Source organism: Syzygium oleosum, unplaced genomic scaffold (assembly GCF_021117445.2).
Source record: "Syzygium oleosum isolate NSW1041296 unplaced genomic scaffold, Sole_v2.1 Sole_v2.15, whole genome shotgun sequence".
NCBI classification, from domain to species: Eukaryota; Viridiplantae; Streptophyta; class Magnoliopsida; order Myrtales; family Myrtaceae; genus Syzygium; species Syzygium oleosum.
The window spans coordinates 4,297,673-4,318,462 of record NW_026607499.1 but is presented as its reverse complement, the minus strand read 5'-3'; the positions used below and the strand labels follow the sequence as shown (position 1 = coordinate 4,318,462).

The 20,790-nt window shown below is 40.4% G+C and overlaps 3 protein-coding genes across 5 annotated transcripts; 1 reads left to right on the top strand and 2 right to left on the bottom strand.

Moving 5' to 3' along the window:
- Positions 1–1,247: 1,247 nt before the first annotated feature.
- LOC115689230 (uncharacterized) lies at positions 1,248–5,289 on the bottom strand. Of its 3 annotated transcripts, none has more exons than XM_056318619.1 (10): positions 5,019–5,289; positions 4,174–4,233; positions 4,051–4,090; positions 3,023–3,201; positions 2,841–2,879; positions 2,562–2,648; positions 2,351–2,402; positions 1,906–2,030; positions 1,605–1,696; positions 1,248–1,494 (listed from the first exon to the last, which is right to left on the bottom strand). In XM_056318619.1, the coding sequence occupies exons 1-10, from the start codon at positions 5,064–5,066 to the stop codon at positions 1,380–1,382; spliced, it is 837 nt and encodes a 278-aa protein (XP_056174594.1). In that variant the 5' UTR covers positions 5,067–5,289; the 3' UTR covers positions 1,248–1,379. The 3 variants fall into 3 exon arrangements, with proteins under 3 accessions (XP_056174594.1, XP_030471083.1, XP_056174595.1); XM_030615223.2 differs by having other exon boundaries at positions 2,342–2,402; positions 5,019–5,288; XM_056318620.1 differs by lacking the exon at positions 2,841–2,879 and having other exon boundaries at positions 2,342–2,402.
- Positions 5,290–11,607: 6,318 nt separating this feature from the next.
- Positions 11,608–16,836, top strand: LOC115689258 (probable glycosyltransferase At5g03795). Its single transcript, XM_030615259.2, has 6 exons — positions 11,608–11,825; positions 12,626–13,262; positions 13,360–13,490; positions 14,316–14,664; positions 15,317–16,188; positions 16,598–16,836. Exons 2-5 carry the CDS (start codon positions 12,768–12,770, stop codon positions 16,004–16,006), a joined length of 1,665 nt encoding a protein of 554 aa, XP_030471119.2. The 5' UTR covers positions 11,608–11,825; positions 12,626–12,767; the 3' UTR covers positions 16,007–16,188; positions 16,598–16,836.
- Positions 16,837–19,062: 2,226 nt separating this feature from the next.
- LOC115689259 (transcription factor MYB1-like) lies at positions 19,063–20,315 on the bottom strand. Its single transcript, XM_030615261.2, has 3 exons — positions 19,973–20,315; positions 19,703–19,832; positions 19,063–19,476 (listed from the first exon to the last, which is right to left on the bottom strand). Exons 1-3 carry the CDS (start codon positions 20,106–20,108, stop codon positions 19,158–19,160), a joined length of 585 nt encoding a protein of 194 aa, XP_030471121.1. The 5' UTR covers positions 20,109–20,315; the 3' UTR covers positions 19,063–19,157.
- Between the last annotated feature and the right edge of the window lie 475 nt (positions 20,316–20,790).

Below are 20,790 nucleotides of genomic sequence, written 5' to 3'. Positions count from 1 at the left end.
TTATCTATCCTTAAGTGCTTGTGATTTTGACATGTATTCGCATTCAAATGATGTTTTCCCATTCATACTCCCAAACACACGCTTGTCCACTTTTTCCAGTTCCATATACTTGTTATCGTCACAATCGCGACAACGATGCATCGCGATTTCTAGAGCAAAAAATTAGGTAAAATCGTATGGCTCGACGTCGTTTGTGTATTAGTAATCAAAGGATTTTCTTTCGGTGAGGAACACGTACTAATATCCGAATTAAATTTAACTGTAAGGCCAGTGTGCTTTATTTTAACTACTCATCCTATCGCCGTTGATGTGGGTAATTTTGCTTTCAGTAGCTAACTAACTACCCATATCAACGGTAATAGATGCGGAGATTAGACAAACTACATACCCAATATTTATTTTAACATCCATAGCTTAGACATAGTTTGTTACTTTCATCTTAATATATCCAAGCTTCGCCGAGTTGCTTATGAGATTCATATATCTCCCTTCGGGCCTTTTAGAAACACTATGAAGTTTTATCACAAAGGGCGGCTTTCAAAACTATATTGATTACTTTTTTCTTGGGTCGGAAAATTGATGCAACTTTGAATGTTTGTTCATTACATGCTTTCTACAACGTGGGTGTTACTGCACTAGCCAAAGTTCGACATGAAGGATTAATTATGGCAGTTAAAAAAAGGGACAGTTAGAATCAAAGGCAACATTTTTAAGCACCCAGTATATCATCGCGGTTTAGTCGCAGAGGACGGTCTCCCGCAGGTATTGCAGTAGCCACTGGGTCGACCAAGCAAGAGGCAAACAGAAGATTGCGATGACCGGGAATCGAACGATCATCAGGAAAAGAGTGATACACAGTGCAACTCGAAGTAGCCCGGTGGATCCAGACATTGTATTTGCATCTTCAATCATTCATGGACAATGAAACCAAACTAGAGTAGGAAGAACGTCCATTGAAGCAATCAATTGGCACTTTTGATTCTCACGTGGTGGAGTTGCATAGCTCCATTTGGTAGGTACCATTCCTATTATGTCGACGAACTGCTACAGTGCTATTAAGTAGCTCGAGGAATCCGAACCGCAGTCATGAAATCAGATAATTACATATATGCAAGTTCAAAATTTCATCTTGTTAGGTAACCCAAGATAATGGAGATCAGCACAAAGTTTCATCTACAGCAACAGTCAGCGTTCTTGGCATACACGAAAGAAGCTTCCTCAGTAGAAGGGTCAGAGCACATCAAAAGTTCAAACACCGATTGAAATTCTTTCTTTGCATATATCTGCCTATACCATAAAGGATGAACTTGCATGACAATCAGTCAAAAGATCTAAGAGGGTCCGGAAAAAATCAGGCTACAGAAAGGTAAAAGAGAAAGTTATACATCTGTCAAGATCAATGAAGATACAATCACAACATAAGCAAGAAAGAAGAAGATGGCTATCTGAACGAAAAACTTGGGGTTCTCCCTCATGTTTGGAGAGGTTACGGACCTGCAAAGAAATGACAGCTAGTTAGTTTAACCACGAACTACGGATCACTAGAGCAAGGAAAAGAAGTAGTTTCGTAAAAGAAGTTTCTGGTAAATCTAAGAGCTCAATACCGAGCGATCCGCTGAGAAAGTCTATGAAAGGGCAAACTCTGGATGAACACGATCCCTGGCCCCGTCAGAACAGCTGTTACTAGATTGTCGCCCTGCAATTGGCAGACAACATGTCAGCGTTAATAGTCTTCCACAGAAAATAGATAGAGGCAGAAGCTGTTAGAACATGTGGACATGCCTCACAAATAAATTAACCAAAGACAAAAAGCTAGCTTCCATGGCCAAAAGCAGTCATATAGCAGAAGCATCTACATAACCTGAACTTTCAAATTTGGAATGATGCCAGAGAGATACAACTTACCCCAAAGACCGCTCTTCTAATGGGACCATTGTACTTAATTTGGATATTAACCGTGCCTGTTACAGCAGCAATGCAGGATACATCGACAGCTAAGACTTCTCCGACCTCAAGAATCTTCTGCACAACTGTACCAAAGAGACAAGGCAAACACGGGCTCTTTCAACTAATTCAAGAAGAATGCAAATTTGCAAAAAGTATTTCAAATTTTCAAGAACCCAAATACGAGTGTACTAAAAATGAGTGCAAAAGCAAATGGATCTTGATGAAAACTTCCAGGTACACTAAGTACAAAAGAAAGTATCAGTGCTTAAATTGCATGAAAAAGGAACAAAAGGCATGGCTAGATTCTCTACAGTTGGACTATTAACAGCAACCGTGCTTATCCCAACAAATGGATGTGCTACAGGAATTGAACTATGATCGTGGAGGAGCATACCAGACCCACCCGCAGCTAAAAATGCAAGTCCTTGGCCCGAGAGTTTCTGTCTCAAAAAACCCTACAATAGCATAATATACTTGTCAACCAAACAAGAAAAAATGAATAACTTAGCAATAATTATGTCGCAGAGGCAAAGATCAGGCAAAAGAGAATTTCCTAATTTCAACGGTTGGCAATGGTAGCCAACCAGAAAGTGTGATAAGGCATTATATCTCACCTCTGCACCAGTAACCACATGGCGTGCTCTCTGATCAATTGTACTACTGACCTTCACATCATTGATAGAGCAGAGAAATGCATCTGGCTACAGATTAAACGCAGGAAAATCAATTGATATACCAGGACACGGTAATAATAAGCTAATCAATTCGACCATCAAATGCACAATGGACCATATGCTAAAACATGACTTAGAAGTATCCAAACTGATTGCGACTGATAAAATTAGAGTAAAAGATTACAAAAGATAACGACAAGGCAACAGAGTAGGCTCTACCTGGCATAAAATTTCTCCACCAAACATAGCCAGGTCAATCTAAGCCATGCACAAACCAAGGACTGTAATTAGAGATACAATATACAATATGGCTCAATATGTTCGAGTAATAAGATATGCAATAACCTAGTACATAAAAACAATCAATACTACAATGATTTGACTTGTCTAGAAAGACAAACCGGGAGAATTCTTGCAAGAGAAGGTGCGGCTATTCCAACAAATCCATCATCAGGACCAGGGTTTCGAAGAATTATGCTCGTCACATTCTTGCCAAAAAGCCATTGCCACATACCCGCTTCATTCTCAGGTAGATAAACATTGTCCATTTCAATAGACCCAGACATGAAGCACATAGAACCTGCCGAATTTCCATGTATTAATTCCACAAATGTGGCAAAGGAAAAAAATAATAGCTGTTCAGACAGCTCAGCACCTAGCAAAATAGCAAATGAGAATTTCCAAACGAAAGCTGTTCAGTGATTCATGCCACGGTTCTGATCCAACCACTGAGGCATCCAGAATCAGCAAAAAAGTAGGAGCCCACTTATATACTCAAAAAAAAAAAAAAAAAAGGCCATCCCTTGTGTGGCCACAAAAAGATGTGCTCAATAGTACCATTATTTTCAGTTTATGCGTGCAGCATTTGTCCAAGAAAATATATAAAACTAGTACCTTAAGTCGCATTCACGCACAAAAGAAATAAGGAGAAGAACACATCATCGGTAACCAATCCTACACTGCATCAAATGAGCTGATAACATTCACCGAACAATAAAAGCCAGGATTACACAGTTCATTTGCAATTACCATTTCTGTTTCCGCAATCCGAAAATAGAAGACCGGCAGATATATTACCAAAAACAGATTTAAGAAGGATACTGCAAATAGCAAGGACTATTTGCCCCAACTCCATCACCCGCAAGGCCCAAACAGTTTAGGGAAAAGATTTATGAGTCACGACATGACAATGAAGAGCACAAAGCAATCTTAAGTTGGTGACCTATCTCTAGATACTAGATGCAGGATGCTCTTTCCTGAAGATCAATAAACTAACCTACTGCAGGGTCAACATTCCTTCACCGATATGTTGAATGGTAAGTAGATTGCCGAGTCATGTACTAAGCAGCTCATAAACGTGTCTCTTCATTCTTCAATAGTTTAAATATAACATAAAGGAAAAAGAAAAAAAATATTGTGGGCAACTTACCAGGTCTCGCAACAACTTTTTCTTGTGACTTCAACATTATCTAATAGCAAAAACATGGATCTGTTCAAATATGCAAAGAGATGATGATGGAACAAAAGAAGCCCAGCATGAGTAAATGTATACCTGGACCACCTGTGCTTCACCACCTAAAATCTGGAAGGGTATGACAGCATCTTGAGGACTCTGCAGCAAATCGACCCACATGAAATCAAGTGGGAAAGAAGAACCCGTAAACAGAGAAGAGGGCAGGAAATACTTGACAGTTCAGAATGCAACAAAATAAAGACAGCCGGTCTCTTTCAGATTAAGTTACAGATCCAAGTCCAACCAATGGCAAAGAAAAGTCTATCTTAGATCATGTAACATCCATTTGGTAGACTGAGATATGCTCCTCACAGCGACAGCACTAGAACTCACACTCCAATAACCCCCCCCCCCCCTGGTCACCGAGCATTATATCGGCATTTAAAAGGATTGCCGATGCTCTTTGCCGAGGACTCCTTCTCCAATTCCTTTTGAGGAAAAGTAAACTCATATCACCATACGACATACAGCAAGATACGCCTCGACCCATATAAACAGCTCATTCGGCCCATTTTCATCTCAACAAACTGTCTCGGAAATCTACTGTTTCTCATACCGACACCTCTGAAACTCCATTCCAGATCAAGGAACCTCGTTCACGACCAAACTTGAAATTCCACTCATCCAGACACTGATTCACTGAAAAGAGGAAAAAAATAAAAAAGAAGCGGCGCAGAACCTCTTCCTCCCGTCGCAACATACTAATAGCTGTCCCGCGCGTAAAACAAGCGAACCATCGTCCAAACTCGCCGAATTTTATTCCGAACAAACCAGCTTCACACACGGCACGAGCTAAGAAGGCGATGAAAACGAATCGAAGCTCCAACCGAACACGAAACCTCTTCCCTCCACCGCAATTCCGAGGCCAAAGATTCACGACTCACCTGGTAAACGTAGGGCTGAAAAGGCGTGGAGAAGAATGGCGCGGCCATGGCGAGTGCTGCGGCAACGACAAAGACTTCCGAGCTTCTTCCGAGACCGTCGTCACCAGCTATCCGAACGCAAAGCCCTAAATCGCATCGGAGGTCCACAGGCGAGGCTGCGACGGTCCTCCGATCGGAGACCAAATCATCGGCAGAAGAGATCGGATTCCAGGATTTCAAAGTAGGGGAAAGAAGGAAGAGGCTATTGGGCGTTTTCCATTTGGGTTTTGCATCTCTTTTTCCGCCTCTAGCACCGGGCCACGAGGGGCATTTTTGTCATTCCCGGTGATTGTCTGCTCGTCACCTGAGGTGTACACGTAGGCTCGATCCTGACGTGGCGTCGCATCATTGGTTCCGCTTTGCCGCCTGGACGTGGTCAGGCTTTCGCGATTTTGGGCCGATTGGAATGCGGATCTGGGCGTTCGTGATGGGCCGAGACTCGACCCGGCCCAGTCTGTTGGTGAAATGAGGCTAAGGGCCTGTTTGGCAACTTGTCAAATAGTAACAATTTCTGTTCGTTTGTTCCCAAAATCAGTTTGGGAGCAGAAATCCGTTTATTAAATTTTTCGTGCCCGGGCACAATTTTGCAAAAAATTGTTCCCAGAATCAGTTTTGGAACAGAATCAAGAAGAAAAAAAAAGTAACTTCTTGATTCTGGAACAATTTTTTCATTTCTGATTCTTCTTCCTTTTTTTTGGTTTGTTGTTGTTCTTCAGCTTACCGTCGGCCACCCATCGGCCGCAGGCGACCGGCCACAAGCCGCAGGCGACCGGCCACAGGCCAGAGCCGGCAAGGGCGACTCGCGACGGCGACAGCGAGGCCGACCTCGCCGTCACCACCCAGGCGACGGACCTGGGTGGCGACAGCTAGGTCGGCCTCGCCTTGGCTGGGCGAGACTCGACCTCACCTAGATTTGGCGAGGCCGGCGGCGAGGGCCGCAATGCCCTCACCAGCCCTGGCCTATGGCCGGTCGCCGGCGCTGGCGACTGGCCTTGGCCAAGGAAGAGAAGGGAAAGAAAGAAATATTAAAAAATTCAAAATATTATTAATAAAATGAAATTTTGTGTAGTTACCAAACGCATTTATGTTCTTATTCTATCCTAAGAATAGAAAATTTGGACAGTTATCAAACGCATTCAAATGCTTAGAAATTGTTTCCGGGCACAGAATCAAAAAGAATTATTTCTGAGCAGGATCTGTTCCCGAGTATAGAATGGTTGTCATGCGCAGCCTAATTCTCATTTGGAGATGATTATTGTAGTCTTTTATCTAGCTTTTGCCATGGATTGAAAACTTTTCAAAATACGTTTTAAACGCCACGTCAACATTCATTCAGACAAGTTGAAGTATCTAGTCTTATCAATTTATATCTGTATCAATGTATAATTGCAACTTTTTCCTTAAAAATTGCCTCTAAACTTTTAGGGGTGTCGACAACAATAAAAAAAAGCTTTATGGTATTAAAAAATGGTCAGCCCGGTCCAAAGTGAACTTGAACCGGAAAATTATGATAGTATTGGCATTGCGTCCGAATCCCTTATTTCCTCTATAATTCGTTGTTTTCGGCATTTCTTGATCCAATTGAGAGTATTGTAGAATATATGAATCTCACTGTTCCTAATTCATTGAAATTGATGATTGATGGCGTAGATAATCAAATTGGCGAAAAAAAAATTGTTTTGATTCAACATCCATAATCAGTGAAACCAGCAAAAAAAGAAAGAAAAAAAGAACGAACTGAATCAATCCGGGTCAATTTCTTGAGTGTGGTCACAGAAAACACGCGGCCATGTTCGGCTTGGTTTGGGTATATGTGTGATCCCAAATCCTTACCTCTCTACTAAACTTGAAACTTGGGAGTTTATGTAGCAATAAATTGATATTGTCCTGTTTTCTTGAGCTCTTCATTCTTTTTGCCCCATTCAATATCATGAAAATTATTAGCATTAATGAGTTTTGATGTTCTAAATTCACGATGCATTTCCCATAACTCTTTCTACTAAGTATTTCATTAGAAATTTTATTATCTTCTCCCAAATCTTTTGTCCAAAAAGAAAATTGAATTATTTTGTAATTAAATTATTATATTATGCGTTCGAGGTAATGTTTATAGTAACATTAAGCAAACATTTATAAATATACACAGGTGTTCTTACGATTATCATTTTGTAAAAACCATATCATCAAATTGCACCAGTTGTTTTATTTTTATTTTTTTGTTGTGTTTGTCACTTTGTGTGTTATATGTTAAAATAGTGAAAAAAATCCTTTCGTGGGCTAATAATATATTATTCTAGTGTTTGTTATCCCTTGGTTGAGAGAAACTCTAATCGGGTTTATATTTTTTATTAATCTAAACAAGGGGAATGATCCTTTTTATACAAGAACCCTATGATTACAACCATACATCCTTCACAATCCCATTCACAATCTCATTTAACGGTGGAGATTAACTAGAAGTCTCTAGAATACAAGTGGTTACACTCTAAAATGCCTGTATGAATGCACCACTTTGTTCGCAGTCAACTCTACTAGTATTCGATCAACAAAAAAAAAAAACTCTACTAGTAGGATTCTCTCACTCACTCCCATGAGTCGCACCACCAACTTTCTTGAATTTTGTCGAGAAAATTCGATATTTATGAAGAATTAACCCCATTCACACTTCTCTCTCAATCACTCGCCATGGTTGGCCGACCAACAAGAGCTTCTGAGTCGGGTCTCGATCGCATGCCTCGTCTACGTCTTGGCCTTTGTGACCCGAACATGGGCAATAGAAAGTGCGTCAGTATTAAGGGCGTGAGAAACTTGTCTTTCCTGTTTTTTTGTTGTTGATTTTTGGTTTATGCCAATGATATGATAGGATATAAAAATATTCAATTCTAAATTCGCAATTCACCGAACAGTAGATAAGATTTGATAAAATTCTTGAATTTCTTATCCTATTATATCCTGACTAGAAATCCGGGCAACCTATACATCAATAAATTGATATTTTTTATTTTTCTTGCCTTCTCCATTCTTTTTTCCCTAGTCAATATTGTGAAAATTATGAGATTATAAAAAATTCTAGCATTTCCCATAACTCTTTCTATTGAGTATTTCATTAGAAGATTTTATTATCTTCTCTCATATCTTTTTCGAAAAAGAAAAGTGAATTATCTTGTAATTTATTATTTTATTTATCTATAATCTTATGTTGAATAAAGGGGTGAAATTGGTTTGAACTTCCCGGTTAAGGTATAATGACATAAATGGTCATATATAATGTGTTCAACGTAATGTTTACTACAATGTGTTACGTAACATTAAGCAAATACATAAACATAGTGGTGTTCTTACAGTAATCCATTTGTAAAAAACATATCATTGCGTTGTACTTTTTCCGCTAGTGTTTTTCACTTTGTGTGTTATATGTTAAAATAGTGGAAAAAATCCCATTTGCGCGCTAGTAATATATTATCTCAGTGTTTTCTATGCCTTAATTAGTTAAGAGAAGCTCGATCCTACTTATACAAGAACCCCTACAATGATAACCGTAGATCCACAGCCTAATTCAACGGTGGAAATTGATAGGAAGTCTCTAGAATATAAGTGGATTGTCTAAAATGCCATGCGTACATTTTCCAAATTACCCTCGAAACATCATGGAGTATCTTATAAAACTTTAGATACAAGAAGATCATAGAATACCGGGCCAATTCATGGGCTATCTTGGCCTACTTGATTAGTTTATTGGGCTTGAAAACCTCCGGACCATGATACAAGACTCTATAAACCTAGAAAAGCCTCGTTCTTATTTCAAGCATTTTACTCGATGCATTCTCCACCATAAATGCTCCATCTAAGCACCATCTAAGCATGTGTTTACCACTCACCATGGATTATATATTCCCATCTTTTCACCTTAATGACTTACCTATTATTACAATCAATTACACGTGATATACGGCTACCCACGTAAGTTTCTGTGTTTAAGGCCATTAGAATTGTTAGATTATGCAAATAATAAATCATGCATTCATCAAATAATTTAAGCTTTTAGAAGAATTGACAATAGCCCCACCAAATCTTTCATGATACCAGAGCCGGAGATTTTAAGTTCAATTTTTTCTAGATCTCATTTGCCTCCCCAATTAGATTTTTCAATACTTTGTACTAGATAAAAAGACCAGACTAAACGTGAGGGAGAGTGTTAGAATATTTAAATAATAAACCACGAGTTAATCTAACAACTCATCAAATTTAGAAGGTACTTATTAGAGGCTTATTTTCTTGATTCGGTCATGCTAGAGAGCTGAGGAGATCCCTTCTATAAATCACATTCCATGCAAAAATTTTATTTTCTTTTCATGTACCCCTCCACGTATTGAATTTTTTCTTTAGAATAATTGCTACCGACTCACTTGTAATTTTTACGGTAAAGAGTACAAGAGCAACGAGTACATGTTCCCCGTTCGAAGACGTTGAAACTCTCTTTTTCGTCGTCCTTCGTCACCCACCTAAATCAAGATAGATCGAGGAAAGGTAAATGACTAGTCTTTTTTCGTCACGCCGTGTCGGGCACGAGATATGATGATTAAGGCTCCGTTTATATAATGAAAAATGAGTGATTCAAAAAATATTTTCCTTAAAATGATCATTTGTATCGCTCGAAATAATTAATTAATGAAAAATATTCATTGCCAACAACAATTCGTGTCCAAACAATTTCGCAGACGATGAAGATATTTTTCGTTCATTCATATCCGTAAGCGATACAAGCGATCATTTTTAAGAAAAATATTTTTCAAATCACTCATTTTCCGTGAAACAAACGGAGCCTAAATGAAAAATACGAATATATACTTTTGCCATACTTAATTTTTTTGAGAGCTACTGTAAGTTATACCCATGATATCAATCTGCTCATGTACGAATGTATATATTAATCCTAATGATCCCCGTTAGGTGGTCCGACTGACTACGTTCGCCTCGTCTGCTCGGGCCGCCATGGAAGCGGACGGACGTTGACATCCCCGATCCATGTGCTGGACTCCATGTGCTGGACAGCGCAACACTTACCATATCCTACGGTCAACGCCTGGATTGCCTACCTTTTGGGGTCCCCCTTGACTTATATATAACACTTCATAGTTCGAATTTTAGCCAAAAAAAAAAACTTCATAATTCGAAATCGCCAACCTCCAATTTTCTTTTAATTTTTGGTAAATTGCGACGTTTATGGTAAAGATGATCTCCTACTTTTAAAGATTCACGTTCCTTTTTTCTTCACGATATATGTTTGGGATGATTGATTCTCAAGCGATTCAGTTCTCATCTTGAAACCGGGAATCGAATCATCATGTCATGGAAACAGACTGGATCAGTCCACTCTGGTTCTCGAGTGGGTAAATGTTCTTTTTTATTTTTTTTATAGCATGTAATCCATGAACTTTTGGATTTCGTAACTACTCCTAATATATTGGCTTATGTTCAAGCCACCCTATTGTCAAACCTAGACATGTTTGTTTTGTGGAAAACGAATGCTTGTGCTACGTGATTTAAAAGAAAGATAATCTGCAAATTACAGTCAACCGCTTGAGGGGTAACAAATGCCTGGCAGGACGAACGAAACTCATCCTCCTGAAAATGGATAAGGGCTTTTAATTTTTACATATTTTTCGAAAATTAAAAAAAGAATTGGTCCGGTCTAGGTGGTCCGGGTGGACGGTTACATACATGGAACTGAAAATTGGAAACTGCCCAGAATTGGCCGGTCCGATCCGAGCGGTTCATTTTGCTCACCCATATATACGTATGTTGCATAATATAATTAGCAATCAGATATATAACAAATCGATATTATAATTAAAACTAACACAAGTATGATAAAGGACATAATGGGGGCATCTAGACAGAATCGGAATCGAAACATTTCTCTCGCCCCGTTCACCTCTCTTTCCTTCTTCATTTGAAGAAAAATTAAACTTCACTTCTAAGAGCTCTTCCGGGCCTTAATTTGAAAACCAAGTTAGGGTTACAGTCGAGAAACGAAGGACCGAGAAACAAAGAATCGAACTTTCGCTACTATCAAGTTGTTCACGAATGGGGTGATTGGTCGAGTGGTTGAGAGTTCCTGGCCTCAGACAGTTAAACTGATGAGGTCCCAGATTCAACTCCCACCGATCACATCTTGGGGGCTTACCCGGTGGCATTAGTCTTGTACCCCACCACCCCGAGAAATAGTCCATTGCACGTGAGATACCTTGATTATCAAAAAAAAAAAAGAATGTGAGCGCGTAAATAAAAACCGGCGACATCTTCTCTGCATGAGCACCCTCCTCCAATCATGGGAAATAAAATACACGACCTATGATTAGTGTCGTGCGTAATAGTGAGGCTCATGGCATTATTTTGAATACGACCTAACGCTAATCATTATTATTATAATACAAAGCGGACTTGTTTTATTACTATTAATTTTTTTTTTAAATTTGTTAATTACGTGTTTGTCCGAAGAAAGAGACGAGCTCGAGCTCGAGCTGAGCTTGAGCCGATTACATATGCGCGTACCAAAGCCGTTACGTTGCCGTGCGCCTCGCTCTTCCTTCCCTCCCATTCTTCAACTCTCTTACGCGGGACTCTCTCTCTCTCTCTCTCTCTCTCCCCTCCGCCTTTTCGCCTCCGTCCAGGGGCCCTCCGGCGAATTCGGTCCACGGGTCAATCGGAATCGCCTCCGGTCAAGCTCCGGCGGATTCCGATCGCCACGCGCTCTCGATCCTCGAGGTACGGCGATTCTCTTCTCGTTCGATTTTTTCTCCGTGTGTGTGTGGGGATGGACGGGGTCGAAGGAGCGCCGGCTGGAGAGACGAGTCCCCGGTTCTTGGCCGTCGACGCCCCTATTTCCGTGGGAAATCGGTCAGGACGACCGGATATGTTTGATGAGGAGTGGGCTTGACATCGTCTGCCTAACTAGCCACGCAGCTTTCGTTGCGCTCTTCGAGCCTGTCGAATTGATTTCGAAAGGTTCGCTGGGTTTGCGATTTCGATACCCGTTTTTCCGTGTTTTGTTTTTGTCTTTCTTGGGTGGGATGGGAAATTTTCGTTTCACGTGAAAGAGAGGTACGTTACTTCAAAATTTTCACCGCACTCCCTTTCGAGTGGATGTTGCTCGGCCAAATCCGTTTCGGGAGCAAAATTTAGCGATTGCAGAGTGACTGGGAAATCGGTTTTTGTTATTGCCCTATCTCTCTCGGCTTCATCCGTTTGAAGTTCCCTGCTTTTTGAGCTTTCGCCTGTTCTGGTTCGACTCTGGTGAGGTATTTTGTTCTCTCTACCGCGCTGAAGCTGCTTACGGTTCGTCAAACGCACGATCATTTGTGACCATAGGAAGCGCGGCGAAGTTAATGCGAGAATACAGTCCGATGTCTTCGAAGATTTTCTAGTTTCTTCAACCATATGGCTTTTGTGTTTTTGGTCTATTTACCGACTAAGACGGTTGGTGAATTGGTGGTTGGCAGCTCTTACCGATAATCCAAGCCGTATTCTAATTAAGGGCATTTACACCATCTTATTTGCTTGTCTAGGTGTGGATAGTGCGGACGTTGCAAATCTTGACTCTGTTATCTTCTGGAAGATTATTAGCATGATGTGCGCATACTTGAGACAAAGGGATAAGCCGGTCATTCTTCTATCGAGTGGCGAGATTGATCTTTCTTGCACTGTGAGATGAGAAGATTTTTACCAAAAATTGCTCTTGCACTGATGGGCGAGCTCTTCCGGCTATGTGTTGGCAAAAGAATTGACTGGAGAAAGATTTTCTATTTTGGAGTCATCATGACTTTAGCTGGTGTTCTGCTTCCAAACATCATCTTTCCTTATACACTGGACACATGGTTCTCCTCTCCTCCCGTAACGATTTCTCCATATGCTATATTCAATGGAACTGTCCATTTGAGTGAGACTGTCAATGGTGCAAGGGTTGAACAATCTCACCTAGTTCCAGCTGCCCCTGTCGCTTCTGTAAATACTTCAACTAACTTGACTCAGTTGGTGTCAGTTGAGGAGGAGACACCTGCAGTAACTCAAGAAGAAAAGCTGCAGTCTAATATATCAGAGAAGATCAATATATTGGAAGAAGAAAAGATTTTAGCCTCACCTCTCCCTTTTCTTGCTTCCCCTCCTCCCCCTCCTCCTAAAAGATACGTGTCCTCACTTTTGCAGGTAAAATTACTCCCGGATGGAACTCTATTCTTTCTTTGTGAGTAATCATGGAGAAGCTATGAGATTGTCTAATTCTGGTTTCATGTATCTTTTGTAGAGAGACTTATGGTCTTTGCCAACTCATGAGGCACTGACATATGCGAAAAAGGAGATTGCGCATGCTCCACCAGTTACCGATGATCCAAATTTGTATGCTCCGTTATTTAGAAATATTTCTGTCTTCAAAAGGTACATTCTATCTATCGCTTTGCATTATTCCTAAGAAAAACTTGAATATCCCCAAATGTTTCATTTCGTGCACGTGATAAGAAATCAAATAGAGAAATCTCCAATTACATATGGTGTGTTGACTCAATGGGTGAAAGTTGAGTGAGGAAGATTCAAGCAACCAAGATGGAAACACCTACATGAAATCTTTCTATCTATTGAGTAAATTTTCTAGGCATCCACTAATGGGGGGAAATAATATTTACCCTTTGAAGTTTGCAATGTGGATGAATTAGTCCTTTGAAGTTTATTCTTTCACTTCGTTTTTACTGGTACAGGATGCATTAGTTTCTCCCAAATCCTTGTTAGTGTTTTTCTGGCCAGAATGTAATCACTCTCGAGGCACGCGACACAAAAAATGAGGGCGGTGATGGGCATTAAAAAGATTCTTTGGACAGTTATCACCACTAGTTTCAATAGCTATACACCGCTAGCTTCGTAATTGATTAAATCCTGACGGAAAAATAACATTGATGGTAAGGTCTTGGGATGATATGTTGAAAGATATGCTGGTGATGGTTATCAAGCCTTTCATATATAGATCTCAATTATGATTTGTAGGTTGACACAACTTTCTATATTGTCAAGTGGCTCAATTATTGCACGTGCTATAATCTAGTAAACAGTTTTATCTATGGTAAACTCACTTCAAATTGAAGGCCAAGCGTAATTGAATTTTAACAGGCTCTCAATTGATTTAGTTTTGACGTTTTGAGTCTGTCAATGCTTCTATTTTTCCTTGTCTATCTAATTGAAGATTGGGTTGTATTTTAAATTCAATTTCAGGAGCTACGAGTTGATGGAACAAATACTCAAAGTTTATATTTATCCGGATGGACGCCGTCCAATTTTCCACCAACCCCACCTCAAGGGAATATATGCTTCGGAAGGTTGGTTCATGAAGCACATGGAGGGGAACCGCCAATTTGTCACGAGGGATCCTGAAAAGGCTCACTTATTTTATCTACCTTACAGTGCACGCCAGTTGCAGAAGGCACTTTATGTGCCTGACTCTCATAATATGAGACCGCTATCGATTTTCTTGAGAGATCATGTGAATTGGATTGCTGCAAAATATCCTTTCTGGAATAGGACACATGGGTCGGATCATTTCCTCGTTGCTTGTCATGACTGGGTATGGGAGTCTAAATTTATTGACAAAAACTATAGTTTGCCATTTTGATCCTGATGTGATGCAGATTGATGTGGATCTTAAAATGTCACCCTTAAGTAAGCTTGCCATATAATTTCAAGAAGGAGATTTGCTTGAAACAGCATCAGTTCTTTTTCAGTGCTTAGATTCTTGATGTCTCTTTTTGTTACCAGATGTACCATTCTCTTCTTTAAAAGTTTAAAATAGGCATGTCTTTAAAAAGGTTTCACCGTTCTCTGAGGATAATGAGCATCTAGGAATATTACCTGAGGAGTAATTTAATCAGTTTAACAAAAACTCCTTAGGTAAATCTGGTGAGTTGATAATGTGGAGAGAAACTTAATATCAGTACTTTAAGCTTTGTAGCTTGGAAGTCACACGTTAGATACTTACAGAGGTAAAGGCCGGATGCATTTAAGAGCTGATTTCCAGATGGCGCGCTTTCTCTTTGCATGCGCCATGTGCCGGCCATAACAAGATGGAGTTCCTGGTGTGGATTTTCGTGCTGGGGGAGAGGGAGAGACAGATTCGTACTCTGTATTTTGTTCTCCAGTTTGAATATTAATGTACTTTAATTATTAAAACGATATTGTCTTTTCATCAAATCTTCCTCTAATTTATTTTAGTCTTGCAGGGCCCATACACAGTGAATGAGCACGAGGAACTAAGGAAAAACACTATAAAAGCTCTTTGTAATGCCGATCTATCAGAAGGAATTTTTACTGCTGGAAGGGATGTTTCCCTAGCAGAGACGACAATAAGGACCCCAAGGAGGCCTCTTAGAAATGTTGGTGGTAAGAGAGTGTCTAAGCGCCCCATTCTTGCATTCTTTGCTGGAAACATGCATGGTCGGGTACGTCCCACTCTTCTCAAGTTCTGGCAAGATAAAGATGAAGACATGAGAATTTATGGGCCTCTGCCCAATAGAGTCTCCCGAAAGATGTCTTATGTAGAGCACATGAAGTCTAGCAAATACTGTATATGCCCCATGGGTTATGAAGTTAACAGCCCCAGGATTGTCGAGGCAATATACTACGAATGTGTTCCTGTTATAATCGCTGACAACTTTGTTCCTCCTTTAAATGAAGTCCTAGATTGGAGTGCTTTCTCTGTCATCGTAGCGGAGAAGGATATTCCAAAACTAAAGGAGATACTATTTGCAATTCCAATGAGGAAGTATATGTGGATGCAAGCCAATGTGAAGATGGTGCAAAAGCATTTTCTATGGAATCCAAGACCACTCAGATATGATTTGTTCCACATGATTCTGCATTCTATTTGGTTTAGCAGGTTGAATCAGATCTCTCTCCCATCGGCATACTAACTTTCTCGCTTTCCGCTGTGGTCTGAAGTCAAAGAGTGTGCTTGAGATCAAATGGATAAATTTATGCAACCTTAGCAGAAGAGATTAATTTGAACTCTCCGAAAGCGACAGCCCTGGCATTTGAGACTAAGACTTTGGCCGTACTTCAGAATCGATGATGACACTAGGACACCAAGTTGCAGGTACGTTTGCTCATCCTAATTACTAACTAACTTTCTTGGGGTTGGAAGACAAGTGCAGACGTGAATTTGTTTGGCTGAGAATACGCGTCAATAGATTGTACTGTGGATCCACAACTGTCTCTGCCCCAGGCTTGATTTTAACTTACACCTATTGCTTTGGAATTGAAGTCCCAACCAATTAGGCGAGCCTGGCCTGGGACTGGGTTAAAAAATCCTTGTCTACGCCCACCCTCGCTTAACTTCACTCGGGTCTTCTGTTTCCTTGGTGACTGCATTCGGTGCTATCCTTTTTCCATCATTTGTACTTTTAATTGTAAAAGCCGATCTCATGTTGTCAAGGAAATTATGTGCATCTCGTGTATGCGTGCATCTCTGCCAGCTTCTGAAGCTTTATGTTGACCTTCTGCAGCGAGACGGCCGCCCAGATGGTGGAACACTCTTAAAGCATGAGGCGGATTCGGTGAGTTGGTGTGGCTTTAAACTCCATATGACATTGAGGTGTACGGAGCCACTCTCTAAGAATGTCCGACTGTACAGCATAATTCTTTTGTTTGAGAAACAAGACCATCAATTTGTTCTGTGACAACAAGCCTTCAACAGTGATATCCTATTTCTTATCATCAATTTCCAGGGGAGAGATCATTTTTTTATTTTAGACTGCCTCTTCTGTGAAGAGTCTGAAGTACCTGGCTCGGACACGTCCTCTCTCTCTCTTTCTCTCTCAATTACATATATGACATACGTATGAACTAATCAACAATAATCTCGTGGACAAAATCAATTACAGCGTCGAAAATGAGTCGGAAAGCATTTTACTTCCGCATCCAGGGTGAATTGCATTGTTGCTTGATCGACGCAGATAGGACCCGACTTCATTTTTTTTATTTCACTGGCCAACCGAAAAGGATGGGACGAAAATCAGTACTCAATCGTATCACGTGGTGATTCCTCCATTGGTGCTGAAGGATCTGGTCGACCAGGCCGTGTCTTTATCCAAATACAAACCTCATAGATCAACAAACAAGGCAATCTACAGAAAATTCATTGCACCAAAACAGGACACTTGATGAAGACTCCAAAAAGGAGCTCGCGTTTCACTGAGCCTCCGTTCGTTTCGCGAAAAATATTACGTTTTTGGAAAATATTTTCTAGGAAGCTATTTTCCTGGAAAATGGCACAATTTTCTAGTGTTCGGTTGAAATCCGAAAAAGTCTCAGAAAATATTTTCCGTTGTTCGGTGTGGAAACGATTTTCCTCCTTGCATTACTTTTAATAAATTTTTTATTTTTTTTTATTTTTATTTTTTTTCCTTCTTCTTCCTCGGCTGGTTGTCGGCCATAAGCGAGATCGAGCCTCGTCGGCCTGTGGTGAGGCTCCGTCTCACCTGATTCGGCGAGGCTCTAGCAACCCCGGGCGAGCTCATCCTCGCCGGATTAGGTGAGGTGGAGCCTAACCACAGGCCGGCGAGGCTCAAGCTCAAGCCTCGCCGGCCTGTGGCAAGGCTTGAGCTCGCTTGTGGCTGGTCGCCGACCGTCACCGTGGCCGGGCGACCGGCTGGAGAAGAAGATAGAAAAGAGAAGGAAAAAGAAAATAATAAAAATAAAAAAGATAATTGAAAAATAATAAAAATTTAGAATTTAAAAAGAAAATAAATTTAATTATAATGAATGATGAAAGAAGGAGAGGGGAAAATGTTTTCCTCTTTTCAAAAGGTGAAAAACATTTTCCTCACTTTTGAAGTTGTTTTGTGTACTGAGGGAAAATGTTTTCAATGGCTAGTTTATTTTCCGTGAAACGAACACCGGAAAACCCGGAAAATGTTTTTCTAGAAGTTATTTTCCGTGAAATGAAGGGAGCCAATTTCGACAAATTGGAAAACTTGCCATTACGCATGGAGACACGCACCATATATATCGCCTCTATGATGATTTAAGTGGACCTTTTTCTGTCTTAAAATTTTAAAAAGGGGCTTCCGCCCAAAAGTGTGGCGACTAAAAGGTTGCCGAGCTAACCGTCAATCTCAGGGCTTGCACACCAAAATATAAGTACTAAAGGCCATGCTTTCTCAGATTAGTGCTTTTGGAGGACACCAAAATTTGCCTCAAAATTTGCCCCAACATGTTAAATTTTTGGCTTTGATGTTGGCCCAGCAGAGTAAGAAATCCACTGTTTAAGGAGAAAAGAAAAAAAGAATACAGGAACGAAGATGGAAAGCTTCAATAAAAGAGAATTGATGGTGTTTCCAGCCAGCCATGTCATGACGTTGCGATCTCATTACGCTTTTCAGCACGGTCAAAAACAGATTAATTCATGTCGGGAATGATACAATCCTGGCAGGCGCGAGAATCGTTTCTTCGTCGAGCAGGAATCGAATTTGAAAATTCACGCTTCAAAGCAACTTTAAGCGACCCCTCTACGAGGAAAAGCTCCCGAAGATCAAATCCCGTTTCTTGTCTTGTTATTATCTGTCTGATGAAACTTTCCATCTGTAGTCTTTTAAACAAAACTAACAAGTGGCTGCTTTTGCCGAGCCCCAGCTAGACCTAGGGGACCACTTACCGTAGTTGAGAAAACATCGATGCTGTCGCCTCCATTTAAAAGCTCATCAGTCGCTTGCATGGATTAAAACAGATACAGAGTGTTTTTGGCTTGGTGACATAAATAAGAGGTTCAGATGCATTTTTTCTAGAGACTTAAAGTTTTCCGAACTGCTTTCTTTCATCTGTGAAGATTATTAAATGCAAGAGCTGCATTATAATAGACTCGGTGTTAGTTGAACACGGAAATCAATTGCTGTAAAAGTCGAACTTAGAGCTAGGCTGCTCAAAACCGAATGAAATTATCGCACAGTCAGTAGCATCGACACCAATACCGTTACCGCTCGAAATGTCTGGATGTTATAATTATATATAGACAAATTTAGTGAATGTTCAAAGAGGAGCGCTCATCAGACCTCTCTCTGTCTGGTTTCACCTCTTTTCGGTGAGCCACTGGTCCTCGTCGAGCTCGAGGAACTTATTGACCCACTCGAGGCCATAGGATCCTTCTGTGGAGAAGTCAAAAAACTCATTTATGTCGAAAGTGGGCTCTGAGCTCCCCACTATCTTAGCCCCCTCTTCCTCCATGGGTGCTGCATCCCGTGTTTTGAGCTGCGGCGTAGTCTCCTGCGCCGTCGCAACTTCTTGCATTTTTTCTTTTTGATTTATTTTCTTGCTCAAATGAGAATTCCAGTAGTTCTTGATTTCGTTGTCAGTTCTTCCTGGAAGTCTCCCAGCAATCAACGACCACCTAAAATCAAAGACACAATGTGCATTAATTTAACTACAGCAGTTATGATTTTCTACCATTCTGTTACTTTGCTGAAACTCTACACATCATAAAGAAAATGGTCTTATGAACGAATGTGCTCTAGACACTTGTTAGTGTTACCCATCAAAGAAATGTTTTCACTGTCAATGCACTGATTTCACTAGGGCGCTTGTTAACAAAATCCTGAAGAAAATCATGGTCCAACCTGTTGCCAAGCAGCTTGTGCAGCCTAAGTATCAAGTCTTCTTCTTCATCTGATATGTTGCCTCTCTTGATATTGGGTCTGAGATAATTCAACCATCTCAATCTACAACTCTTCCCACATCTGTTCAGACCTGAAAAAAAGAACAGAAACCCAACATTTCAAAAGATACAAAAGCCACAACGTAGCGAGCTAGTTATGAAGCTGAAGCTGAAAAAAATGCAAAGAACAGGACAGAAAAAGATAGAATATTGATGGTATGCAATTTATTACCTGCTTTGGCTGCAATGGTCTTCCACCTCTTGGCACCATGGATTTCGATGTACTGAGAGAGCTTGCTGTCTTCTTCAGCCGTCCATGCCCCTTTGTTCATTACCTTTTTAGCTGACCCATCATTTTTAGGTGCCATTATAGCAGTAAAAACAAGAGACCTTTGCAATTCAAAAGTTCTTTCTTTCCCCCTTTTTCTTTTCTTTCCTCTGTGAGCTGGGAAAGAAGTCCGGAAGTTATGCTGCTTCTAGGATACTGTGAGGATTGCGAGTGAATGTCTGTGTGTGCGAGGCTCACTTGTTAATTGTTATCGGTCCCAGCCTGTGTTTTTTTTTTTTTTTTTTGGGGGGGGAGAGACACACAGAGAGAGAGATGGCTTTGGCTTGGCTTTGGTGATGATGGGGAGAGAGTGAGAGAATATGCGGGTTTAAAAACATGGTGGTGCTGTGAGTTAGGTCGTATGGGGGATTGAAGGGTCAGTAGTCCAAGTCTATCTACCCTTCTCAGGGGAGACAAATGAAGAAGCTGAAGAAGGAAGAAACTCAACTACCAGTTCATACAGTTTTGTGCGCAAGAAAGGGAAGTGGAGAACAAAACTAAATATATACCCAACACTCATGTTGTCTCCCTAATACAGCTTTACTTTAATTATATTTTATGCACATGGTCTCAGAATCCGATTATTTTGAACACCATAAAGATGACAAATTTAAAAAAACGAATGTTACAAAAAAAAAAGAAAAGAAGAAGAAGCTGCTACTGTATTTTTCTTTCCTAAAACACGTTTGATGTTTCCACTAGTTTTTGGCCATTATATGAAA